At 55.0% G+C, this 26,212-nt stretch overlaps 7 protein-coding genes across 7 annotated transcripts in view; 4 read left to right on the top strand and 3 right to left on the bottom strand.

The window, feature by feature from the left end:
• Nucleotides 1-865: 865 nt before the first annotated feature.
• Nucleotides 866-5,078, top strand: UMAG_11881 (uncharacterized protein; the record flags this gene model as incomplete). Its single annotated transcript, XM_011389799.1, has 2 exons — nt 866-1,542; nt 2,207-5,078. 2 exons carry the CDS (start codon nt 866-868, stop codon nt 5,076-5,078), a joined length of 3,549 nt encoding a protein of 1,182 aa, XP_011388101.1.
• Nucleotides 5,079-5,309: 231 nt separating this feature from the next.
• UMAG_01501 (uncharacterized protein) lies at nt 5,310-7,145 on the bottom strand (the record flags this gene model as incomplete). Its single annotated transcript, XM_011389240.1, has 1 exon — nt 5,310-7,145. One exon carries the CDS (start codon nt 7,143-7,145, stop codon nt 5,310-5,312), a length of 1,836 nt encoding a protein of 611 aa, XP_011387542.1.
• Nucleotides 7,146-8,219: 1,074 nt separating this feature from the next.
• Nucleotides 8,220-8,861, top strand: UMAG_11880 (60S ribosomal protein eL29; the record flags this gene model as incomplete). Its single annotated transcript, XM_011389798.1, has 2 exons — nt 8,220-8,221; nt 8,678-8,861. Coding segments are annotated over 2 exons (186 nt in total).
• An 824-nt stretch (nt 8,862-9,685) lies between these two features.
• Nucleotides 9,686-10,402, bottom strand: UMAG_01499 (uncharacterized protein; the record flags this gene model as incomplete). Its single annotated transcript, XM_011389239.1, has 1 exon — nt 9,686-10,402. The coding sequence occupies one exon, from the start codon at nt 10,400-10,402 to the stop codon at nt 9,686-9,688; it is 717 nt and encodes a 238-aa protein (XP_011387541.1).
• A 2,173-nt stretch (nt 10,403-12,575) lies between these two features.
• Nucleotides 12,576-14,180, top strand: UMAG_01498 (putative sterol C-24 reductase; the record flags this gene model as incomplete). The annotated part of the gene is made up of 1 exon (XM_011389238.1): nt 12,576-14,180. The coding sequence occupies one exon, from the start codon at nt 12,576-12,578 to the stop codon at nt 14,178-14,180; it is 1,605 nt and encodes a 534-aa protein (XP_011387540.1).
• A 9,496-nt stretch (nt 14,181-23,676) lies between these two features.
• On the top strand, nt 23,677-24,735 carry UMAG_01495 (uncharacterized protein; the record flags this gene model as incomplete). Its single annotated transcript, XM_011389237.1, has 1 exon — nt 23,677-24,735. One exon carries the CDS (start codon nt 23,677-23,679, stop codon nt 24,733-24,735), a length of 1,059 nt encoding a protein of 352 aa, XP_011387539.1.
• Nucleotides 24,736-24,952: 217 nt separating this feature from the next.
• Nucleotides 24,953-26,212, bottom strand: part of UMAG_15072 (uncharacterized protein) — a gene marked incomplete at both ends in the record, with an annotated part of 2,079 nt that continues 819 nt past the window's right edge. Inside the window, one exon of the mRNA XM_011389843.1 lies at nt 24,953-26,203. Coding sequence (XP_011388145.1) covers nt 24,953-26,203 — 1,251 coding nt within the window. The remainder of the gene's footprint in view (nt 26,204-26,212) is intronic.

Here is a 26,212-nt window from a genome sequence, read left to right as displayed (position 1 = left end):
CGCTCACCTCCATCAAAGCAACGCATCGCGAGTCGTCCGACGCGATCTGTCGACTCAACTCGAAACAGAGGATTCAACTTGCTCTACTCTACTTTGCGGATCCGATTCTCAATTGAAAGCCAGCGCACCGCTCACGACGCATCCATACATCTGTCCAACTGAGCACGAAGCAGGCAACGTGTCAAGCGCCCAGGTTCGATCTGACGAGCAACGTCTTTGTCGCTTGCAAACGGCGTATCGGGAATAGGCAAAGCATCAAGCACGCACACTTTGGGACGCTGGCATATCGTAAAGCCGGCCGTAGAAGCGAAACGCGAAGACGCAATCGGCAAACGTCGCTTGCCGCAAGCTGCTTTTGTTCCTCTGGACGAGCAAGTTGTTGCCTTGGGTCGCAGAGATTTTCTTGTGCAACAACTGTTCTAGCAGAGGCACCGCTTCCACAGGAGCCACCCTCCGGCTGCACAACTGCCCCGATCGAATCTCTTGGAGCCCGTCAAAGGGGGTATGCTCGATTCCTCGTCCGTACCATTCATAGAAGACCATACCACGAACACACGAGTTGCAAAACTGGCCAATACACCTAGGGCTGTGCTGGACTCGAGAAAAAGGCCTTGCGCGCATTCACAGAAGATTACGACAAAGGGAAGCCTGCGAATCGCCGTACATTCACCGAAGACGCTGTGTGATTGAGCACACGAAGCTACAGCGACGCCTACAGCACCATCGGGTTGTGCTCATGCAGAGCAACCACAAACCCATGACGCCAACAGGCCTTGTCTCGACGTCACCTCCGTCTCTATCGTCGAGCTGGTACGAGCTCGCCATAAAAGCGAGGGCTGCCAACCTGCGCGAATCTCAGTACAAGATGTCGGCGCCCGCACCGCCGCCATCAGAAAACGCAGCGGATGGTCAAATCGTTCCAGTATCACCTCGAGGTGCTTTAGATCAGAATGGTGCGCTAGAAGCATCCAAGGCGATAATACCAGCGTCAGTACCCTCGTCAACGACGAAGATGGGATCCGTTTCAGATGCGCTGCCAGAGCAAGAGCAAGTAAAACTAACGACAGCCGAGTCGGAGCGTTCGAGCCAATCGTTGGCGGGTGGTCTCGTCAGTGCTCCAAGCACCATCTCCCCCGAGCCATCAGCAGAGCAAGGATCCGCTTCCGTTTTATCCCACCTTCAACAACCAGCCATCGCAGCATTATCGGCCAAAAGCCTGGCCGTGAGTGCAGTACCGGAGTGCGACAAGTTGCGCACAGAGGTCATGGGTCCTCCACCTTCTTTGCCTGGTGATCCCGACTATCCACCTTTCAATCCAGAGGCCACGCTCACACAAGCACCAGCTCCTGTTCCTAAGCGACGTGTACCCTCTTCTGCCGTCAACGGGGCCCAACGCAAAATCGCCCCACCACAACCACCGTCCGATTTTGTCGCCCCAACCAACATCAATGGCAAGATGCCGTTCGCACTGTTCCAGACCGTCAAGAAAGCGGTACCCGCAGGTTCGCCGAATACCATCACAGATGCGCAACGATCACGAAGGTACGTAGAGATTGCTTTTTGGCTATTCAAGATCGAACCGCAGACGTTTCAGATCTGGTTCGCTCGTCTAGAATGAACACCTTATAACAGGGCAAAAGGAGTGGGTTGAATGGTTTAAAGGGCACCGATGCTTCCAACAGCGTGCAGCGAGGTTTCTCAGAGGGCGAAAAGGGCAGAGCAAGGGGAGATTGACCGGAACGCGGGTTCGATGAGATACTCCGATCGTCAAAGCATGCAGAGCGATCCACACAGTAAGCGCGGGGACGGTACTATGGCCAGATCGGCAACTAGGAGGACTTGGACGGGCAAGCCGACCGCAGCCCAACCTGCCGAGTCGCTTGACCAAGCTCGCGGATGGACGCAGAAAAATCGTACAAAATTCTCTGAAGCTCGAGTCGGCGATGTTTGAAGCAAACCCAAACGCGTGCGAGGCTGCTTTTTCCCGCTTCTTCTGCTTTTGCCCTGGGCGCAAAGCCTTCCTCGCGTCTACTTTTCAGTCTCCTTGCTTAATCTCGACATTCGCCTCGGTCAAAGTGTTCATGTCCAACAAGTGCTTCGGATCCGATCACATACTGACAAACGCGTTTCTTGGCCCTTTCCTTTTCTACGCATTTCACTCGCCTCTCCCAATCGCTTTGCATGGGTGATTGGTTGGCTACTACAGCGAATCGACACCTGGCGATGCGGTCACTGCTCTCACGGAAGGTGATGCTCAAACTGACGCTCCGATGTCTAATGCGAGTCATGCTGTGGACCCTCTCCTTGCCGACACCTTGACTGATGCCGACTCTGTCGCCACGGCGACAATCACTCGTGAAACCAGTCCTGACGCTTCGCTCGCACCGGAGAGCACCGCGCAAATCACTGCAGAAGCAAGTGCAGCAGCACAATCATCTGCGGCAACCGAGGCACCACCATTAACAGCAGAGCTAGCGATTGCGAACGCCGCCGAAACGGTTACTTCGGCGCCGACTCCGATCGCAATTGCGATGGAAGTGGAAGACGCATCATCCCCAAGTGTGGCGCTGCGTCGCAATCCCAGTAGCCGTGGAGCATCTCTACAAGCATCTCAATCCATCACGAATGCATACACCGATCCGTTGGGCCTGAAAAAGTCCCTCTTGCAGCAGGAGGCACGCGCGCGCAGATCTCCTTCAGTGAGCAGTACTGGCGTTGCGCCTTCCGTTCAGGCCTCAGCGACGACCCCAGCAGGCGGCAAAAAGAGCAATGCTGCTGCTCGCACAATCATTCCTCCTCCCCTTGTAGAGCCGCCTCCAGGGATGATGTACACATCTGAGGGTAGACTTCGCACCATTCCAGGCATTGCTGGCGCGCTCATTCCCCTGGGGACCAACTCAAGTTTAACTGATAACCACCTAACTCCCCGACTGGAGGACAAAGGCGGCGCAAATAACGACTTTTGCGAGACATGTGGCGGTCATGGGCGCTTCGTCTGCTGCGATGGTTGCCCACGCAGCTTTCACTTTTTCTGCATGAGTCCGCCGCTGGATATCGACGAGATGCCTCCCTCTAATGCTGCCGAGGTGTTGGGGCCTGTCAAGACGAGCTCCGTGCAGAAGGGAAAAGCCAAGGTGAACGCGGTCGGCTCGAGCGCCGAAATCAACGTGGACGAAATGTGGTTCTGCAATGTTTGTCTGGCAGAACGCAAGCCTAAAGAAGCTTCGAGGCCCAAAGGTTTGGGCCCTTTTGGCTATCTTCTCCCCGTACTATCCCAGCAGAACCCAAAAAGCTTCCAGCTGCCCGCCGATGTGCGCACTTATTTTAAGGATGTCGCCACCGCCACCGATGGGGACTATGTCAACGGAGGCATGCTCAGACAGGTCAAGCCAAATCGACATGGGCAGATTGAGACGAGAGATCCGTATCGACTTAAAGATAAGAATGGCGAGGCGGTGCTATGCTATCGCTGCGGCGAGACTGCGCTTCCAGCTGATTCCAAGCAACGTGGCAACGCAGGAAGTGACAAAGGCTCAAGCTCACAGAAAGCGCGCGCCAACCAGGCACTTTCCAGCAGTGTCTTTGGCGACGTGGCTGCATCGACGCCTGCTGAGCACACTGTCAGGGAAGGCGCCGGCTGGCGAAAGATGGTCAGTTGCGACTTTTGCCCGCTGCACTGGCACATCGACTGTGTAGACCCACCCATGCTAAACATGCCTAGCAATCTGCGCAAGTGGATGTGTCCGGCTCACAGCGATCATGTCAACGATCGTCGCCGGGTAGCACGTATCGGCGCAGCAGTGCCGAAGACGCTCGACTTGCCGCTTCCCTCAGCCCGAACAATCGGACCTGGCAGGCACTTCCGAACGCGTGTTCTCAACAATGGCGATATCGACATCATCCCCGACCCATTGGATGAGTTGATGGGTGCAAATGGCATTACTGGTAGCCTCCAGAGTGGCGTCAAGGAGGTCCCCGTAGTTCCCGGCGTTGTCGATGCACCTGCACTGACGCAAGGCGGCTCGAAGCTGACGTCCAAGATTCGCTATCGCCTCCCAGAAAAAGTAATCCGTACCGATTTCTGGAGCAAGTTGCGCGCCGACCATGCAAGCAAGATAGGAGATGTTTTTTACATTGCTGCTGAAGAGATTGCGCATCGAGCACCGGTCCGCCTGGTTGCTATCAAGGATGGAGCGGTCTCTGGCGACAAAACGCGGTTTCGACCATTCGGACAACGCGATTATGCGCTAAATGGGCTAGATGCGCTTGCGGACATTGCATCTTCACGGCTGAAAGTGGGCGAGTTGCTTGACGATCAGGATGGAAACGCAGGCTTCAAGAAGCCTTCGAGGACGAGACAGCTGATTGCCACCGCACTGGGCATTGATCTCACCAACGACAGTGTGCCCGAGTCGAGCATACGTTCGTCTTTGAGCGATGACAGCGCGCCCGAGGCGTCGCCATTGTCGAGCCGATCCGAGAGCGATGTTGAGATGGCAGAATCAGCACAAGTAAGCATGGCAGTAGCTGCACCGCCACTTGCGACGCCGGACACAACTGCACCTGCTGTACCCGTCGCGCCGCTCTCGGAGGAAGAGCTGATCAAGCGCATCGCCTTGGAAGCAGCCAGCGGTGTGAGCCGTGGCGATCCAATCCGTCTTTCAAAGCGTAAAGCTGCCGTCGCCGCCGAGTCGGCCATCGCAGGCTCGCCATCGACATCGGCGAAAAAGCTTAGATCTGCCTCACCAGCCATTATGCCTATACCTGCTGGTTCAGCCCCCGCCGCGTCTGCAGCTGCGCATCTAACTGCCACGACACCCGCCGAAGTCCGGCCTGCACCCTCAGCGAAGCGCATCACACTGAAAAACAACAGTTCGAATTCAAAGGCGCAGTCGCAGTCAGAGACTCAGCTTGCGCTGGGAACAGCCTACCATTTATCAGGACAGTACGCAGAGGAGAGGAGGGAGATCGAACAGTTGAGGGCGATCAGAGAATTGATGAAGCTGAAAGGTCCGGCGAGAATGTTGGAGTTTTTGCTGTCGCCAAACGACGATATGCCGGCACATGCTGATCTGTAGAAGCTTAGTATGACCAAGATTCTCAGGCTCTCAGCTGTCATACAGGCGCTGATGTACACGTTGGTGGTTGCTCTTGATCTGTGTATTGTGCGATTTCGAGAGTCAGATGAGAATCGTTGGGGGGACGCGAGACTTGTTCGATGGCATTGTGGCGCGCGAACGCCGAACCCACAGAATGCAGAGATCCAGAAACGCGCGCGCTTGGGCGCGCACAGATTTGACCATCTTTATCTAGTACGTATGTGCGAGGATGTGCGGATTGGTGTTTTCGATGTGCCTAACAGCTTCACCAAACAGGCCGTTAGCCCAACCGAACCAAGGTCTAGTGAAGTCGGTGGAGTTGTCGACATTGATACTTTCATGCATGAGCGCTGTACCTGCGGTTGTATTGCGGAGCGAGGCGAGAGCGTCGAGCTGTTCCTGCGGATCGGTGGAGGTGAGGATCTGCATCAAGCGCGACATGGGCCAAGCGTAGTTTGTGCCGACATGCGCGCCACCTATGCCGCTAAAGTGGGCGCCGCGGAAGGCCCATTTGTTGGTCGAGGCAGAGAGCACGAAAGCACGCGTACGTTGATAGACGACATCACTGGCGTCGAGGTAGCCCAGATACGGTAGCGACAGAAGCGACGGCACGTTGGCATCGTCCATGAAATACGTACTTCCATACCCGTCGATCTCGTACGCCAACATCTCACCGCCAGCAAGATGATTCGGGCGGATCGCGTATTGGGTGATGGCAGAGCGGATTTCTGATGCAAACCGCTCGGCGTTCTCGGCAACATCCTTCATCGCTTGCTCATCCTTCAATAAAGGCACCAGCTTCTCCAGCGCTACAGCAAGCTGCGCATTCGAAGGAATCAGATGCGGAAACACGGTCGCATCATCCGATGGCCGAAAGCTGCTTTTCACTAATCCATTGCGCTTGGCACGCTCACCCCAACCTTTGTCCGCCTTGGTCTCTGTCGCAGATCGGTCCATTCGCTGAAACCTGTACACGCCACCCTGGAGTGTCCCGAATCTGTGCGCCCACTCGCTATCCGTCGTGGTGAGGTTGGCAGGCAACACTGTGGTATCGTTCGACGCGGCGTACGCGATCTGTTCCTCGTCCGAACCACGTTGTTGCGAACGCAGAGCGTCGATCGCCATCCGAACACCGCGTTGCCACAGCTTGTTTTTCACGAAATCGGTGCGCTTCGAATACTCGGCGATGAGCGAAGCCAATCGAAGATGCGCCGCGAGCGAATCCACTTCCCACTTGGTTTCCCAGAGGTAGACACCGTCTGTACCGTCGACTTTGGAATAATTGCGCGGTGGTTGAGGTAGATAATGTGCTTTGGTGCGCGGTACGGGGGGCTGAACCCAGTCTGCATCCATTCCATCGCCTACAGCCGCGTTTTTCTTGTTGGTGATCGTAGCGCTCTTCGGTGGACCGAACGAGTTGGCGAGTGGATAGGTGATCACTTGCTGCGACTGCTGGTACAGAACTCCCAGCGCAAGCCTGTACAGCTTCAACCAGTCTCGATCTCCGACCTGATACGGGTTGGGTGGTGACTCGAGTAGAGGAAGGTAGGTGAAGATTTGGTTGCAAGAATCACGCAGCCACGCGGCGAGGATGTCACCTGTGATGATGAACGCTCTTGGGAAAGCCGTAGCAGAGTCCGGATTGTCGAGCTGCAAATCGGTCCAGGCTACTGTGGTATCGAGGCTGTTCGGGTATGCGTTGGTGAAGATGCGCTTGACCGCAGGATCCGCGATCTTGGCTGTGATACGTCGGATCTCTGCTTCCACCAGACGCGAACGGAAGCGCCGAGACGAGACGGCCGGTCGCGCATCGGGCAAACTGTCGAGAGCGAGCGATGCGTTAACAACTGGCCACTTGTACTCCGGGTCTCCATAGGCGTCTTCGGTCGCTCGTCCATCGGCGTTTCGCAAGATGATGTCTTCGTATGCACAAAAAGTTTGCTGATCCATGGAGAGCATGGGAGAGGCACTAGCACCGGTGATCACGACATTGGCGCTGAAGCCTAGTGCGAGCGTGGTAAAGGGTACGAGCGTGGCCAACTTCATTATGCTCTTGATATCTGCTATCAGCTCGCCGGTGACGGTTTATGTGTCAAGTGGGCAATCCAGGTCCAAAGGTATATCTACGTGCTCGAGCCTGCGTTGTCGATCAGGGTGCCAGCTGAGAGCTATGTCGAATCAATAGGTTAGGCCCTTAGATGAAAGGCGAAGTGTCAGGTCGAACCGATGATCAGCCGGGCTAACGTCGGTCACTTTGAAGCCTCTGCTTCGTGTCGTTGGTCAGAAGAAGCTGGAAAAGCAGCTGGACAGGTGACCTAGTCGTACGCTGCACAAACGGGTGCCTTAGCGGCGAACGTCCCGAAGGAAGATGTTATTCGACCTTTGAGTTCACAAGAGCTGCTGATGCAGAGGATCCTCTTGTCGACAAAGCCATTCGAAGGAGCAACAGAAGCAACGCGGGGTGAAAAGAAGCGTCGCAAGCGAGGATTGCAGCATCAAAATCCGCCGGAAAGGATACAGAGTGCCAACAGCATTCGTGAATGTCAGGGTAAAAATGCACCCATGACTCTTCAACCATTCGGCTAGCAGAGCTGTTGCTAATGCAGCTAAACTGAGCGTAGAGAGCAAGTACGAGCAAGACAAGATGGTGCAAGCGATCGACTCGGTCTGTGCAATCATCAGTCGTGAATCGTGAATCGCGCAAAATCCAAGTGTGGGGGATCAGCAGGTCAGGTCGGAGTTGGACATGGCTCAAAGATGTTGCATCGCATGGGCTCACATTTGCGAACGTTCGGCATGGCGCCACCTGTCTTCGGTTCCGAATAACGATTACCAATTCTTATCCAAGCTAAAGCTGAAATTGCCGCAGCACTTTTGGATCAAACCCGCGCGAATTTGGCAGCGACGACTGAGTTTCGCACGCCAGAGCCTGAGAAATTTCGAACTCGGCTTGCAGCTGCTGAGGAGACGAGGGATTCAACTCGAGTCAGAAGAGCACATGCTTTCAGCGCGAATGTGGCAGAGGGTGCGTAGGCTGCCCCAAGAACGTCGACGCCATCGCTGATCCGCCTTTTTCACCACCAAGTCTCTGTACCTCGCCCCACATTATTATCCGTCAAGATGTAAGTTGTAACAGTACCATTCTGGTCAACCAGTCCGCTTCGATTCGCAAGGTTCATCAGCATTGCCACGCAGGCGCAGAATTCAATTATTTGGTCATGCTGTTGGCCAGATAGGTTCGCAAATCCTGCCTGAAAAAGCTAAAGACGAACTCTGGAATCGTCTCAGAATACATTGGCGATGTTTGGTAGAAGTGTTGCGGTCGTGACGATAAAGTCCACGACTAGATGAGAGACGGAACGCTGACTTTTTTGATATTTCGCAATTGTGTTCTATCCTCTCGGCATTGCAACCCTATCGATCTTGATCGTACCACCTTCTTTTTACACTCGATCCTCTTACCACACCGTCTGCTACGACTGTTACTCCCTACTACAATTACCACCTCACCCTTGGACATTACCTCGGCACCGTCTCGTTCTATCGTTGCATCCCATCTTTCTTGTCACCTCGAACAGGGCCAAGTCAAAGAACTCGTCCCAGCACAACCAGGTGCGCAAGGCTCACCGTAACGGTATCAAGAAGCCCAAGACCAACAAGTACCCTTCGCTGCGTGGTGTCGACCCCAAGTTTGTTCGCAACCAGCGTTACGCCAAGCACGGTACCGAGAAGGCTCTCAAGGCTGCCCGTGCCGAGGCATAAGCGTACACCTCGTCATCACCCCCCAAAAAGCAATTTGCATTCTTTGATGGTCCTCCCACAGAACCATCTGTAACATCACATGACTTGTATGCACACCATACTGTCTCGATATAGGTCTGCTCACCAAGCGCTTCTTTGACCGACACCGACACTGTACCGAACGGGATTCCGACGTGCGCGTCGAAAAGGTTCGGCACGAGATCGGCTTCGTCCCTCATCCACATCTCCTTCTCCCTTTCCCCTCCAATGCAGTACCATTCGCGAGAATATATGGTCTTCAAAAGGGTGCCCTATTTAGGTGTGTGCAGCAAACGAAGCCAACGTCGACAGTGTGTAGTGATAGTGCGAATAGGAAACTTGACAGTGAGTGGTGTCGCTGGGGCCACGCTAGATGATCGATGGCCTCATGCGTTCCAGCCTGCTGAGCGCAACTCTGCCACTGAGCACTGCCTCCCGCAGGTCAACGTCCAAGGCTTCACTAGCGATGCAGCAGCACCACAACACGCGCATCTCAGCGCTCCAAAAGCTTTGTTCGCCACCCCAACCTCACCAGCGTCTGAGATCGAGATTGAGCGTTAGAGATGAGAGCAAACAACGATCAACGTTGCCGAGACTGACTTACTGACCTACAGAAAAGACATGACACAAAAGAAAACCCCGCCCAATAGAACAAGCAAAAGCAAAAGAAAACATCTACAAGTACAATGCGAGAGAAGCAAGTCGACATACGAGCAAACACTTAGTTATCAAGACGGCTGAGCGGCGATGGACGCCAAAGATTTTAACGTGAGAGGTCGTAAAGAGGCGCGCAGGGCGAGGGGAGATTAGACACGATCATAAAGAGGGGGGGCTTCCCAGGTAGCCCTTCTCCAATCCATTCCATCGTGCTGAAAAATATCTTGGATCTCGGACGTTTCGTTGGTGCTAGGTATGGAGGGTAGCACGAGCGTACGTGTGCGTCTACGAATGGCAAAGGCACCATTGTCGAGAGCTTGGAAGGTGGAAACCGCAAGGTCATCGTTTCTCGCCTCTCTCTGTGATCGTGAATTGCTGACGAGTGGCGTCGAGGCTGTGCTCAAGGCTCTTGGTCTACTTGGCGCTGATGTTTCGATGCTTGTTGCAGCGGCTACGGCGTCTGGTAGCGCAACGACTGCCAATGTAGATGACAAAGGCGTTGTGCTGGGTTCTCTAAAGACAGATGTCGAGCTTCGACCTGAAGCAGGCGCTGTGCTGGGACGACGTAGGGACTCGATAATGGCCGCGTTGTCGGTTTCGGAGTAAGCAGGGAGACGTTCGCCTTTGGCACGCCATTCACGTTCGGCAGTGCGGATGCGCTCGATCTCCTTATGATGTGCTGCGAGCGCTCTGGCTTCGTTCTTGGAGAGGATCTTGCCGTCTTCCGAGATGGGTCTGCCCAAGGCGTCGGTGCGCAACGAGGCGTAGCCGTGTTTCTTTGACTTGCGTTTGTTGAAGAAGCGCGAGGAGGCTTTGAAGCTCTCGACGGACAGCGCGACCAGCAAGCCTACAGCTGCGACGGGCATCGACGTGGCGTTGTGGCTGGATAGGCAGTGCAAAGGTGTCGTGCGGCCGCCAAAGGAAAGAAAGAGATAGCGTACGCAAGAGTTGCAGTCCAGGGGTTGGGGTTCTGTATGAAGAAGCGCGTGACAGTTTCGTGACTGGCTGCAAGAGGTGGTAGTGATGGTAGTGATGGTGGTGGTGTTGCAGGAGGCGATGTTGCGCACTTGCTGCTGATAGAGATTGAAAATGATGTCGATTGCTTGAGCTGGATGCCAGCCAAGGCCAGTGAGGGGAGGGAGGCTCGAGAGCAAGCAGGTGCAATGCAAGCCTTTTTTAGTGTGGAAGCACCGCAATGGCGACCACGAGGCAATTTGCTGTGGTGAAAGCGCTCGGGCCGAGTGTAAGCCTCACAGGCTGGAATGCCGTAAGAGATCGGAAGCGGGACGAGAGGTAGGTGGGGATGACGCGGAGAGCGAGTCGCGCACTTTGGTCTTCTGTGACCGGCGGCAGAGCCGGAGGATTGCGCCAAGGCGAAGCACCGCAAGGCGAGGCAACACAGACCAACGCCTGGGCCGAGAAACGGCAGCGATAGCAGCGACAGAAGCAAGAGCAGCAGCAGCAGTTGCCACCGCACAAGCAATCACGAATGCAAGCAAGAGGGCAAGATGGGTGTAATGTATAGTTACAGTAAAGGGCAGCGCCAAACAAGGAGAAAGCCACCGAAGCTTGTCCTCTTGCCCGACTGAGCTTCTCTCCATTTATTGCATCATGCGCGATCGACGTCGCTGTTGCACTGTGCCGATTCATGAGGCTGTCTGACAACGCAGGTACGCCTCCATTTCTTGCGCACCCTACTTTCTAATCACATGTCACTTGTTTGGCATCCCACGTCATCCCTTTGTCCCTCCCATCTCGCACGTTGACGAGGATATCAAAGGTGAGTGGGTCAAGATACGACTATGGTTGCAATTGACCAGCCGCGATGCCAGAAAACAGAAAGATCATCGTGATTCAGTTAGATGCCGAGAACAGAAAATCGAAGCCATGTTGAAAATTCAAGGCGTTCTAGGCATCGGATCTTGGCCGTGACGCTGGCCAACTGCCTCTCTCTTTTTGTTTTGTTTTGTTTTGTTTTGCTGTGTGCGGATCGAGAGTTCCGGCAAGCGCGTTTTGATGCGCGAACGAGTGGAGGCGAATCGAGATAGACGCGTGACTGCAAGCAGAAGGAGGTGGGATTACAGCCACAGTGTGCAGGCGTTCGTTGTGATGGCGGTCGAATCTTGCGGCACAGCACTGCCTCACCCTTTTTCACTTGGCGAGTGGGCAATTATTTATCGGCACATGCCTAAGGCAAAGGCGTGCGACTACTCGATACGGAAGGTTTCAAGGGAGATGCATGCCAAGCAGTCCCCTCGTGCCTGTTCTACAAGCTCCTGCTGTTGAATGCGGGGCGGGTGAGAACAAAAGGGGGCTGCCGTTCATTCCTGCCAAGAAGAGTAGGCACATGCCTTGAATGTCGCGAGAGGCTTGGCTTTTCTCGGATCGACCCAAGGAACCCTGTCTGATTCGATGCATGCACAATCGGGTGCAGCTCCGATTTGAGACGATCTATCCCGATCTCATCTATCTCATCTCGACGACACGTGCTAGCTTGAGCTCTGCTCGGCTTTACGGATCATCCGAGGCCCTTCTTCCTATCTTTGCTTAACTTAATACGTGTTGGCCCGGTTGCCTTAATAGAGTGCTATTCCACAACGTCAACAGCAGACAGCCTCGGAAGGCAGATTCATTGTGTGTGTGATAGGTCCGCACGTGACTTGGTTGAGATCATCGAGTTCTACTTATAGGGGAGAGAGAGAGAAAGCGGAAGCGAAAGCGAAAGCTTGGTCTTGAGTCGCATTCTCTGTTCTTTCTTCCTGCAGCAACCTCTTGCCCAGTGTCCAGTGCCCAGTGCACAGTGCACAGTGCTGTGTGCCGTGTACCCGCTGTTGTTTTCCTTGCACGTAGGTGCACTCGTGACTTTTGGGTGTTGGTATCTCGAAAAATCAGCTCATTTTGGACGCGCTCTTGCAACGAACGCCGTTTTTCATTTTGATTGTCATTCGTAATTCGTAATTTTGGTTTGGGTTGATCTTGTTTTCTTCTTGGCTTTCTCGTCAACTTCCAGCCACCTTTGCTGTCCTCGCAGACTCGACTATGGCCGATTCAGCTGGCCTTCGCACTAGGAGCGCCGCCGCAAAGGCGGCCGCTGCCACTCCGAATGGCAAGAGCAAAGCTCCCACCGACGCTCAAAAGCGTGCTGCTGTTCAGGACGAAGAGGATTTCGAGGAGAAGAAAAACTACAGGCCAAACCATTCCTATCTTCACGTCGATCTCAACGATGATCAGATCTTGGGCGGAGGCAAGCAGCAGACCATCGTCAAGTACTCTCCCGGTATTGTCATCTCGGAACAGGGTCGCGAGACCGACAGGAAGCTCGACGAACATTCGGACTGGGAGTTTGGCGGTCCCTGGGGTGTCACTGCCATGATGACGCTCTTCCCGCTGCTCATGTACTACCTCTGGATCTGTCTCTGGTTCTACGACGGCAAACTTGTGCTGCCTAACTCGCTCAATGACATTTGGCCTTTCCTCCAACGTATGGGTGCCCACGTCCGCGACGACGCCTTCCCTACTAAGCGCGCTTTCGCTGGCTACGGTGGCCTCATGCTCTTCCAGTTCTTCTTGGCCGTCGTCATGCCCGGCTACATGCAGGAAGGCTTGCCTGTCCCCTCGCTCGGTTATAAGACGCTCATGTACAAGTGTAATGCGCTCTCGTCGTTCTACGTCACCCTTATCACCTGTGCTGTGCTCCACACCACGGGTCTCTACCGTCTCACCACCATTATCGAGCACTTTGGTGAATACATGACCGTCTCCATGATTGCCGGCTACGCCGTCTCAGCCGCTACCTACTACCACGCCGTTTTCACCAACACCACCCACCGCATGTCGGGCAACTTTGCATACGATTTTTTCATGGGCGCTGCGCTCAACCCTCGAATCGGCTCGGTCGATCTCAAGATGTGGGCCGAGGTTCGCATTCCGTGGGTCTTGCTTTTCCTCATCAGCGTCAGTGGCGCGTGCAAGCAGTATGAGGTGTACGGCTACGTGACGCCCAACATGGCCTTCATGGTTCTCGCAACGGGTCTCTACATCAACGCCTGCGGTAAGGGCGAGGAGTGCATCCCGCAGACCTGGGACATGTTTCATGAGAAATGGGGCTTCATGGTCATCTTTTGGAACTTTGCCGGTGTTCCGTTCACCTACTGCTACAGCATCGTTTACATGGCTGCTCACCCGCCTTCGTACTACAAATTCAGCACGCCAACATACGTCTTTATGTTTTCGCTCCTCCTCTTCGCCCACTATGTCTTCGACTCGTCCATGGCTCAAAAGTCGCGCTTCCGCATGCAGCTGCAGGGCACGTTCAAGTACCGATGGACCTTCCCGCAATGGCCTTGGTCGACGCTCAAGGACCCTCGCTACCTGCAAACCGAGCACGGAAATGCGTTGCTCATCGATGGCTGGTGGCAGTTCCTCCGCGAACCTAACTACACGGCTGACTGGACTCAGGCTTTCCTATGGGGCGCCATTGCCGGTACGCGCTCCATTATTCCTTACTACTACTCGGTCTTCTTCCTTGCTGTACTCACACACAGGTGCGGAAGAGACTTTGAGAGGTGCAGTAAGAAGTACGGCAAGGACTGGGACAAGTACTGCACGATTGTCAAGTACGCTTTCATTCCTTTCGTGTACTAGACGCCACTTCCTGCACGCGCAGCGCACGTCGCGCAAATCGCCTACCTAAGTTAGCTCCACTGAATGACTTTGCACATTCGCTTTTTCCAACCATGCTTGGCATGCGCAGCTCCATCGGACCGAACAATGCAATGCATCCAACCGGACAACTCTGAGCCATCAGAAGCTCACTATGATCTTATCGCCACACTGATCTACATTGTACGCATTTCAGTCGGAATCTCAACACGTTATTGCACCGTGCTTTCTGCACTTGATCGTGTTCAGTATATTGTATGGGTCTCAGCTGTACGTTGCATCGGGCAATGGCGCTTTTTGACACATGTACGACCTGTGGGCGTGCGGCGCCACATGAAACTTGTCCACCCAACCTGAGACCAAGTGTGGTCGCTGAGAGAGGTTCGTCATTCAACGTTCCGTTGAGCCCACTTGGGCGCTGGTAGCAGAATGAAATGGCTGGACAACTTCATCAGGTAGAGTTCAGAGGCGTCGCAAGTCATCGAGCTCGTGGGCGGAAACATGTCGCGCTTGGTCTGCTGGTCATATCATGCGTCTCAAGGCGCAGGCTAAATCGTGACTGCCGTTGCAACGCATTGCGTGCGGGAGAGACACGAGAGATAAGGTGAACATCGATTGTCGAGACTCAAGACTATCTGCTTGGGAGGAGCATGCAAAATTCAGCGAGTTAACTTGTTCGCCAGAAATCGTGGATGGCCGCGTAAAGCGCGTCCTGAATTACTGCACAGGAGTAATCAACCGCTGTCGAGATACGCACGTCCCTCACATCGCGGCTGTCGTCATAACTCAGCAATCGTGAATGGCGCGCGACCATAACTTGACGCCTCTCACTCGATTTGGCTTGGCGGGCTTTGACGAATCAAGCGGCAGCACGTGGACTGCGCGCAAAATGACTTGAGCACTTCGAGACTGGTAGAAGCGCACACGTGAGCAGCATCTCTGCTGAGACCAAGTGTCACATTCACTCGAACGCTCGAAGGACAAGAACGGAGATTAGGTGTACAATCAAGCTCGGCTAGCAGGAATGCAGCTTTCACCGCTTCTGGAGCTGACAGCGGGAACTCGCGCAATCACGAATGCTGGACACAGAGAGATCACTGAGAGCCGTCTGTGTGACAAAGGGCAAGACAACGCGCTTGCCGATTCAGATCCGGATGTTGCTCGTCTGTGTGCTCGGACCAGCTGATTAAAACGAACGATGCATAGCCGCGATAGCATATCTTACTTGTATGGTCTTGCTGCACCCTCGCCCTTCCTACGTTGGTCTGAGCGTTCCCTACAAACTTGACGAGCTACCATCATTGTCCAAGTTTCCGAGCAGACGCATATCATGACAGACTGGATCGCCAAAGCGCAGGCTCACCGTGCCAAGCGAGATGCTGCGATTCCTCTGGGCTTGCTTGTGGATCTCAAGGCTGCCGGAGTTCGCGCTCTGCCAGAAGAGCCTCTGCCTTTGGCTTACTCCAAGACGGAGCCACACCGTCCGGAGCCTACGACAATCTTTGCTGCGGACAACGTGAGGTCAGTGCCCTCCAAGGTGCTCTCGCTCGAAGACGTTGCCATCACGGAAACGCCGATTGACAAGCTCTTGTCTCTGCTAGCGACGGGCAAGCTCTCGTCAGTGCGATGCACGGAGGCCTTTTTGCGACGAGCAGTGCTTGCTCATCAGCTAATCAACTGTGCTATCGACTTTTTCCCCGAAATGGCGCTGGCTAGGGCCAAGGAATGCGACGAGTACCTTGCCAAGCACGCCAAAACGAAGGGTCTGCTGCACGGCCTGCCTGTGTCGCTCAAGGATCAGTTGCTCATCAAGGACACCGTTGCCACGATGGGCTATGTAGCGTGGACAGACAATGTCGCCATGAAAAATGGCGTCATCACTGATGTACTGCTCAAAGCTGGTAGTGTGCTGTACGTGCGAAGATCGGTTCCGCAGAGTCTGATGCGATGCGAAACGCACAATCATATTTATGGGACGCACGGTGAACCCTTTCAACCGAAGCTTCACCGCGGGTGGTAGCTCGGGGGGCGAAGGTGCGCTCGTGAGACTCGATGGAAGCGCGCTCGGTCTTGGGACCGACATTGGTGGCTCCGTTCGCGTTCCAGTCGCCTTCAATGGGCTCTGGGGAATGCGGCCATCGATGCATTGAATTCCTTACGAAGGGGCAGCCAACAGCTTGCTCGGTTAGGAGAGCGTCTCGTCGGTTATCGGGCCACTCACACATTCGTTGGAAGACGTCGTCACTTTCATGCGAGCTGTGCTTGCCGAGAGACCATGGGAGCTGGATCCAATTCTGGTGAGCATGCCGTTCAACGAAGAGGCTTATGCACTCAAGAACTTACAGCTCAAGGCAGCAAGTGCAGAGCCCACCGAGAGTTTCACGCAAGCCCAAACGCAACTGTGCTTTGCTATAGAGTGGGATGATCAGATCGTGCATCCGCACCCGCCCATAACGCGAGCGCTGCGCGAGGTCAAGGAGAAGCTCGTCGCCGCTGGTCACAAGGTGATCGACTGGGTCGCCCACGACCATCTGCGATGCTACGGTATCATCGGCCGCATCTGCAGTGCGGACGGAGGACAAGATATCAAGCGCAGCTGCGACGAGGGAGGCGAGCCGGTCATGTACAACCTTATGGCAGACGGCAAGCAACATGCACACTTTTCCGTCTACGAATCTTGGCAGCTCAACCAAGAGAAGAGCAAGTACCGAAAGGAATATCTAGACCACTGGCAAGGGATCAGACGGGCACGGGTCGTCCCGTGGACGGTATCATTGCTTCAGTTAGTAACTGGGCCAGTTGCAAGCATGATCTGAACGATCATGTCAGCTATACGACTCAGTGGAATCTTCTCGATCGCCCGTGTGTTGTTTTCCCGGTCGGCTTTGTGGATCCCGACAAGGACCCGAAGGTGGCGCTAGACGAGCCGTACACAGCTCTGCCAGGAAACGTGGATCAAGCCTACTGGGATCGATACGATCCAGAGGAGTGGAATGGAAGGGGATGCCGATCAATCTTCAGGTGGTCGGCAAGCGTCTGCAGGATGAGGAGCTCTGCTTGGCCTTGCCAAGGTGATTCGGGATTCTGGTGCTACACTGCCCTGAAACAAGCACGAACCGTGAAGACTTGCGTGTGCGTGTGCCACTTGAGAATAATTAGGGGGAAAAACCCGTGATGGTTCTCGGCAGTTTTGATGAAGGGAAGAAAATGGTGAAAAGATCGCTTAGATTTTCTGGACTCGAGACTACATACAAAGTGAGCATATTTATGTCTTTATGAACTGCTCGTCCTGCGACTCGGGACATCCATCTCCTCTTTCCTTCCCGTCTTCGCTCTGTGCGGGACGTGGCTTGTGTGCCTTTCGGTGGTAGGCTCTTGCAGAGTAGGCGAGGGCTATCTCATCTCTGCTCACATTTAGTTGAGTAACCCCGGTTAATTTCGGTTGAGTAACCCCGGTTAATTTCGGTTGAGTAACCCTGGGTAATCGCACGCAATTTCCGTTTGATCGCGCAGGGACTATGCCGAAATGGTCTTGGTCGACCATTGTATCTTCAACTCCCCCCCTCAATGGTCGTACCAATCCTAGCCTGTTAACAGCCTTGCGGAGGGGTTCGGGTTGGAACGGTTTGGTGAGAATGTCGGCCGCGTTTTCTGCCGTCCCAATGTGCTCGATAGCAATGTCACCGTCTTGAACAGCGTTTCGAACAAAGAAGTATCGGGTGTCGATGTGCTTGAGTTTCCAGTGTTTGGCGGGATCCTTACTTACTTAGGCAGCAGCCCAGACTATCGGTGAGGGAGGAGTGGTTTGACCTCACCACAACCGCAAGTCCCGAAGTAGGTGGGCAAAGAACATGTTCTCTCTTGCTGCTTCGGAGGCAGCTACGAGCTCGGCTTCGACTGCCGACAAGGCGACGCATTTTTTGGACGTGGGATTTCCAGCTGACTGGGCATCCATAAATGAATGTCATTGAACCCCGAAGTGCTTCGACGTTGAGTGTTCCGGTCGGATGCCCAGTTCGCATCAGTATGTGTGACCACGGGTTGTTCCATGTTTCGATATGGTCCAAGGATGAGCCGATAATCCGCTGTGAAGTTGAGGTATCGAACTACTTGAAGTGCTGCGAGCCAGGCGGGTTCGATCGGGTCGGACATATACCTCGCCAGTGTTCCGACGGCGAAGGCGACGTCTGGTCGGACTGTGTTTGAGATCCAAAGTAGTTGCCCAACGAGCTCTTGGTACTTCTTCGCCTGTTTCGCGTCGCAGGCCATGTCTGGTCCGACCTCAAAGTACTTTGCGAAAGGACTCTTTGCTGTTTTGCGTACGTCGTTGGCCAACCAGTTATTGGCCATCTCCTTGATGTAAGCCGACTGGTCAAGGGATAAGTGTCGATTTTTGCGGTCACGGTCGATCTTGATCCCGAGGAATTCCTTGACTGGGCCGTTGTCCTCTATGTTCCATTTTTCAGCAATCTCTGCCTTTGTTCGGTCAACTTCGGCTCTGCTGGGAGATGTGATGAGGATGTCATCGACATAGCATGTCAAGATCGTTCTGCTGCCCCCCTCGCCGCGCGAGTAGAAACAAGGTGCACTCGGCACGGCGTGAAAACCGATCTTGCGGAGGTGGGCATCGAGGACTAGGTTCCATTCTCGGCCCGACTGTTTCAGTCCGTATAGGCCTTTGACCAGTCTTAAGACTTGGCCCGGGGGGACGTTGACTCCGGCCGGTGGCTTCATGTAGACGTCGTGATGGAGGGTAGAGTTAAGGTACGCTTGTACGACGTCGATACCGTCCACCTCCCAATCGAAAACAGTAGCAACGGCCAGAATGCCACGGATCGCCTCGAGCGGCGCCACTGGGGCGAAAATCTCGTCGAAGTCAACGCCTTCGCGTTGGGTGAAGCCGCGGGCGACGAGTCGTGCTTTGTAGCGAGTCGGTACCCGGTTTGCGTCGGTCTTGATCTTGAGGACCCATTTTGAGTCGACAAGGTTTTGCCCTGGGGGAAGGTCAGCAACAATCCAAGTGTCATTTGCCTCGAGGCCGCCAATTTCGCTGCGCATGGCTTCTTGCCAGAGGGGCCAGTCTTCGCCTCTCTTCGCTTGGTTTAGCGTGGGGGATAGATTGACAGCTGGCGAAGTGGTGATTGCCAGAGCATGGCCCGTGCGGAGGTTGACTGAAAGCGGCGCGCGGCGAAGGTGGCGAGGCCAGGTCTCAGGGTCTGCGTCGTCCGGTTGGGCGTCAGTTGGACGCTCAGGAAAACCATCCTGAATGGACTCCGTTAACTGAGGTGCGAAGAAGTTGATCATGTGGCCCCATTCATTTTTCGAATTCTGAATAGCTGCGTACTTTTCGCTGAGAATGGCTTCGTTGTCTCGGAACGGGAGATCGACCGACGGTCCGGCAGGCTGCAGGACGTCGCGAGTGTCGGTGCCGTCAGTGGCGCCAACGGAGGACACCGGCGTTACTTCCCGCGACGCCTGGGCGCCATCGGAAGATACCGGCGCTGCCTCCTGAGTCGTCTCCGGTGGGGGCAACATGCCGTCCGCATCGTCAGGGATGGCATCGATATCAACAAAGTCGTCGATAGGCGCGTTGGCCGTCTCATCGAATTGGTCGATTTCGGTGTATCCAAAGTCGGGCACGTCTTCCTCGTGGGTGGGCGCGTGGGGTGGACTTATATCGATCGGTCGCCATGCTGTGCGTTCGGCCCAAGATTGGACTTCCATGAATTTGGCCGAGTTGCTCCAAAAGATGTTTGGGGAATAGTTCGGGCTATAGAATAGCCAACCCTTGCGTTCCAAACTGTACCCGATGAAAATCGCAGGTACGGAGCGCTCGTCAATCTTTTGGCGATTCCTCTTTGCCTTGGGGATGTTTACCCAGGCGAGGCAGCCAAAAACGCGAAGTAACCTGATGAAACGAGTAGGCGTCTTGCTGAAGATCTGCGCGTAAGGGATTTTGTCATCGACGTTTGGAGTAAGGTTGATCAGGAACGCCGCGGTCCGAAGGGCATATGGCCAGAATCGAGCCGGGAGTTTTCTCTGGATGAGGAGGGCTCGCATCTTCTCCTGGAGTGAACGATTCATCCGCTCGACGCGGCCGTTTTGCTTTGAGTCGTAGCTAACCGTCATTTGCCAGAGAATGCCCTTGTCCCTGGCCCAGATGCGGGCCTCAGCTTTTGTCCATTCAGAGCCCTGATCGGACCTGAGTGCCTTGAGTTGTCTGCCTGTCTGGAGTTCCAGGAAGGAGACCATGCGCTGTAGCTCGAGGAACGCGTCCGCCTTACTAACTAACGGCTGGACGTACACATACTTGCTGTAGTCATCCACGGCGACCAACGTGCAAGTGAACTCGGTTTCCCGAGAAGAATCGATAATCAAGTCGATGTGGACAAGATCCAAGGGGGCATCGGCGCGTTCCCCGCTGCCGGCGCCATGGCGTGCCTTCGTGGACTTTGCCTGGATGCACCCGGCGCAGTTAGTCGGGGTCTCGGCATCTAACTTGATGTCTCGTTCGTTCTTGAGGAGCTGCAGGAGTTTCCTCGTCTTGTCGCGACCCGGGTGGCCGAGTCTTTCATGCCACAGCTCCGTTGCTGTGAGCTTTGGTTTTCTTTCTGCGCTTGCAAAATTTTCCTCGACTCCCATGAAGAGGTCCGGGGACGCTACCAGGGCATGTTCTTTCCAGGTTTCCCCTTGGAATTCGAACAGCCGGCGTTTGCGGTTCTTGACCATCCTCAGTGGTATGCCATCGGCCAAATAGATCTGGCCTCCTTCGCGGTCTAGTGTCACTCGTGCACCTTCGTCAGTAGCCTCCGTCTGAACCTGTGCGTCCCCAATAAGTGGAGCCTTCAAGACCTGGCTCCCCGCTGTGAACACGCGTTTGCGATATTCGCTGGGGGGCGGGAGGATGACAGTGGCTTTACACTGTTGTCGCGAATGACCGCGTTGCTCGCATCGTAGGCAGGTCTGTTGTCTCTTCCTCTGGGCTCTGCTTGCAGGGCTTGGCCTCAGCGTTGTGAGCCTGTGCCGGGGTTTCGTCGACCTCGGCGACCCTGGCCTGGGCATTTCCAGGCTGGATGGCGGTGCCCAATGACTCGTATTTGGTCTGATGGATGCAGAGCAAGTCTGCGAGGTTCTCGAATGTGAGCGATTGGTCGGAGGCGCAGACTTCCTTGTAAAGTGGGTGCTTGAAGCATTCTCGTAGCAACGCCCCGTACAGTGATTCATCACTTGCGGGTTTGCCAATGATGACGCTTTCTGAACGGATGGAGCGTAGCTCTATGCAAAGCTTGCGGACGTCATTGTGGTACATCTTGACATTGTGTGACCTGTCCGATGAGTGCCACTTTGCGCATGGCGCGTTCGCGGGGGCTTGAGAGCTTTTCTTCGATCTTCTGGAGGAGTCGATACGAGCCGCGGTGTTTAGTGCTTAGTTCAAGCAGTACCCAGTTCACGTTGTGCTCCCCATCCAAGGCGAAAGTCTGCTGGATACCAGATACCAGGCAATTGTCGAATTCTCGGTTGAATTTCTTGGAGGAAGGCTTGATCGTTCCGTTAATGTAGCCCGAGGCTTTCGGGATGAGGCGCATGGTGTTGAGGAGCATGATGCGCCAATTGTGGTAGTTTCGCACAGTCAGTTTCGGAATGGCCACCATTCGTTTGGCGACCTCCCTCATACTTGGGTATGAGACGACGGGTTCGACCTCGCGGCGTTCGTCTTCACCGCTGGTTTCAGCGGCGGTCTCGAAGACCACTGTACGGCCCTTGCCGATGTTGTCGGCATCGTCCGTGTCGGTTTCGTCGTTGTTGTCGTCCACCCCCGGAGTTCTTCCGGGGAGTTCGTACTCACGCGTTTGCTGCTCGGTGTTGCTTTCAGCGCTTGGTTCGTATTCGAGATCGTCCAAGCTTGGTGAGCGCCCGTGGCGGCTGCGCGTGTTAACCATTTTTTGGAATTCTTGATGTGGACTCTGTCGCAGAGAATTCAGACTCTTAATCACTTGAGAACTAATTAGGGGGGAAAAACCCGTGATGGTTCTCGGCAGTTTTGATGAAGGGAAGAAAATGGTGAAAAGATCGCTTAGATTTTCTGGACTCGAGACTACATACAAAGTGAGCATATTTATGTCTTTATGAAACTGCTCGTCCTGCGACTCGGGACATCCATCTCCTCTTTTCCTTCCCGTCTTCGCTCTGTGCGGGACGTGGCTTGTGTGCCTTTCGGTGGTAGGCTCTTGCAGAGTAGGCGAGGGCTATCTCATCTCTGCTCACATTTAGTTGAGTAACCCCGGTTAATTTCGGTTGAGTAACCCCGGTTAATTTCGGTTGAGTAACCCTGGGTAATCGCACGCAATTTCCGTTTGATCGCGCAGGGACTATGCCGAAATGGTCTTGGTCGACCATTGTATCTTCAACTGTGCCACGGGTGCCAAACGAACTGTGAACAGATGCATGAGTTGTCGATCAAACAATCACGAATTTGCAACAAAATTACACAGTCGTGAGTCGCGTCTTCACGATCGGTGTGATAGCGCCGGAATTTGAGATTCGTGATTCGTGATTATTCGTGATTCACGATTCGTGAATGCAATCCGCAATCGTGAATCGTGAATCACGAAGGTTCACGATTGAAAAGAGCTCAGCTGTGCCGCTGTGACTGAAGTCTGTGCTCTGATCGTGCATAATGCGGCAGCAGCAGCACGCGGCCATCCGTGTGAGAGCGAGGGGGACAGTGACCTCCACTGAATTTCGACTTATCGCTTGCACATATCTCATCATTGTGACAACCATCTCTGCTCTACGTCCCTCTACACACCATCGCATAGCCTCCACATCGGTAGACAAAGCGGGGCCAGAGCAAGCATACGTTACCGGCTCGACGAGATCGCTCTGTCTGTCACGCCCTCGAATAACGACTCTGACGACGGTCGGCATAGCTGTACGCTGAGAAAGCATCGATCGCTCGGCTGATTAGCATCAACTTTTCGACCAGAGCTCCTCTGCTTTGCGAAAAAGCACACAGCCACTAGGCTCAGCTTTTGCTGTGGTTCGCGAGCTGTGTAGCTCAGCGTGGTCGTAGGAGATCTCGATCACACCTTCTCGGGCCAGCAGGCGGACGAGCGCTGGATCACCTGGGTTGGTGCTACTTGGCGCGTTGCGGAGCGAGCAGCAGCATTCGCTATTGAGCTCTGCGGACTTTGGACCAGTTCAGGACTGATGGTGGCGTAAATAAAGTCTCAACACACCACCGCTCTGGCACGACACTCGACAGCGGCGACAACGCCGACGCGGACGCAGGCGCGCGCAGTGGGCATAGTCGAGCATTCGACGGCGGCTATCACGCGAAACGCAAGCGAACACAGGTCGATTCTGCACACACCTGGCTACCAGGGTGTGCTTGGAGCGCACATCGAGCTTGCGCATCGACGCGGATCGACTGACTGGCACTAAATAGATCCGCTTGGTTACGTACGAACGGTCCACGATGCTGCATGCGTCAGCGATAGCGGGCGCATGTGCGGGCCTGGTGTCGTCGGTGGTCACTTGTCCGCTGGATGTTGTCAAGACGCGGCTGCAGGCGCAAGAGGGTCGACGACAACCCATCGCCGATGCACAGTCGGTATGCACAACAACACATCGAATACATAGCGCTGATCCACCACGGTATCTGGGACTGCGTGGCACACTGCGCAAGATCTGGCGCGACGACGGAGTTCGTGGCTTCTATCGCGGACTGGGCCCGACCATCTTCGGATACTTGCCCACCTGGGCGATCTACTTTAGCGTGTACGACAAGTGCAAGTCGTCGCTGGCGCAGAACGAGCTGACGGCGTCCAAGGATTTCCTGAACCACATCCTGTCGGCCATGACGGCCGGTGCAGCATCGACGGTGTGCACGTCTCCGTTGTGGGTGGTCAAGACACGCTTCATGCTTCAGTCGGCCAAGGACACGGGCGTCAAGCCGTACCGACACACGGGGGATGCATTTGTGCAGATCTACAAGAGCGAAGGATTGCGCGGCTTCTACAAGGGGTTGCTGCCGAGTCTGTTCGGTGTGAGTCACGTTGCGGTTCAGTTCCCGTTGTACGAGAGCTTCAAGGCGATTGCTAGGGGCAGTAAGCGTGATGCGGATGACGCAGAGTTGGAGGCGAGTACGATCCTGTTGTGCAGTAGCACAGCTAAGATGATAGCGAGTGTGACTACCTATCCGCACGAAGTGTTGCGGACGAGATTGCAGATGCAGCCGCGCATCAAGTCGGTGGGTAGCGCGATGGCCGAGACCAAGCACGTGCGGATGGCGGCGTCGGTTCCGACGAGATCGCAGGCGGTAGCGGATGATACAGCGTTGGCACGTGCAGGGTCGAGGTATACAGGTGTCTTGCAGGCTTGTCGCACCATCGCGCACCAAGAGGGGCTTCGCGGCTTTTACAAAGGCATGGCTGTCAACCTGGTCAGAACGGTCCCCAGCTCGGCACTCACCATCTTGACGTACGAAGTGATCATGCAGCATCTTACGCATCCCCCCCCCTCCGAACACGTGTAACCTAGATCGCCTACGTCCCAATGTTACGTGCTCCATGACTAGTATTCCATCAACACGCTCTCTGCGCGATACATCTCGAATCTCTCATGCACAATCCAACGTGAAAACGCCAAGACCGATACGACGAGCGTAAACGAGCGTGGCACAGACGAGACATGACATGCGGAAACGTGTCCAAACGTGAACCTGTGACTGTTGTTGCACATAAAAGACACGGCTATGGTCGCGGCTTTTCTGCGGACACGCACGCCGCTTGTGCATGCACGTACGGTGGAGGCGCATAGTGAGAAGCGGGGTCCTCGGAACGAGCGTCCAACGAAGCGCGACTGAAGAGAGACGGATGGATTAACGGGTCCTGTTCGGACGCACACTGGGAGGTCCAGTTATCATGGTCGTCGTCGTCAGCATCAGCATCAGCATTGGACCCCAGGCTCTCAACATCGACATCCTGACTCATCCTCGACCGCCTAGAAGCGTGACTAGGCGCAGGACTAGGACCGCGCCAATTCGCGGGTAACAATGACGATGCCCACTGGCCCAGACTGTGCGTTGGCGACGCCGCCGAGTTGGGCGCAACCGCATTCGACTGTAGCTGTTGCGAGCTCGCACTGCTGCTCGGACTCAATTGCTGGCTCCCGGAACTCGACGCATCGTCGCCACGTACAAAGTAGGCAGGCAGGTAGAGGATGCCCTTCTTCTTGCTCGGACTATCGGTACGCGCATTCGCCTGCAACTCGCGCATGCTATCGTTGCGCGACGACGGGCGCGAGAGCGTCTGCCCCATCCATGCCAGCACCGACTGCGGTGGTGCATCATTCATCGGCTCCGAGTCTTGCAGTTGGAAGAGCGGCAGGCTCAGCCGCGTCGGCCGCGGCGCAGGCATCGACAGTCGGCCCGGATTCGCCGCCGAAGTGCTCGCCACCGTCTCGTGGTGCGCCATGGCGTGCAGCGCCACGCTCTCGTCGTGATCAGCCGTAGATATCGAACGACGTTTCGACCGACGTCTCGAAACCGATTGTGAAGTGCCGATCGCAAGACTGATCCATCGCCCCGGTTCGCGAGCCGAGCGTCTCGAGGCGCGTCCAAAGCTACCCTTGTAGCCTCCCAATCTCCACAGCAACGTGGGCAGCAGCGTGCGCAAGAGTCCATACAGCACCACGCCGACACCGACCAAGATGAGCAATCTGCCGTACTTGCGCAAAAAGATGAGGAAGCCCGCATCGTTGGCGTGCCAGCTGGAGCCGTAGAAGTGCGAGAAGAACGCGTCGGGGGCATCGGCCGGCTTGACGTTTTTGCCGTACAGACTCTTGGGCAGGACGCGAACGCCTTTGAAGCCCGCCTCGGGTTGCTTGGGCGTGCTAGGGTACGCCGGACCGTGAACGTCGACGTACAAGCCATACGACGCCGAAACAAACATGGGACCGGTGGAGAACATGACGGTGGGGTAGTTGGTCAGGTACTGGTGGTGAAGTGAATC

This window comes from Mycosarcoma maydis, chromosome 3, assembly GCF_000328475.2.
Source record: "Mycosarcoma maydis chromosome 3, whole genome shotgun sequence".
NCBI classification, from domain to species: domain Eukaryota; kingdom Fungi; phylum Basidiomycota; class Ustilaginomycetes; order Ustilaginales; genus Mycosarcoma; species Mycosarcoma maydis.
Note: the sequence above shows the minus strand (reverse complement) of the source record. Positions and strands in the feature narration are given on the sequence as shown.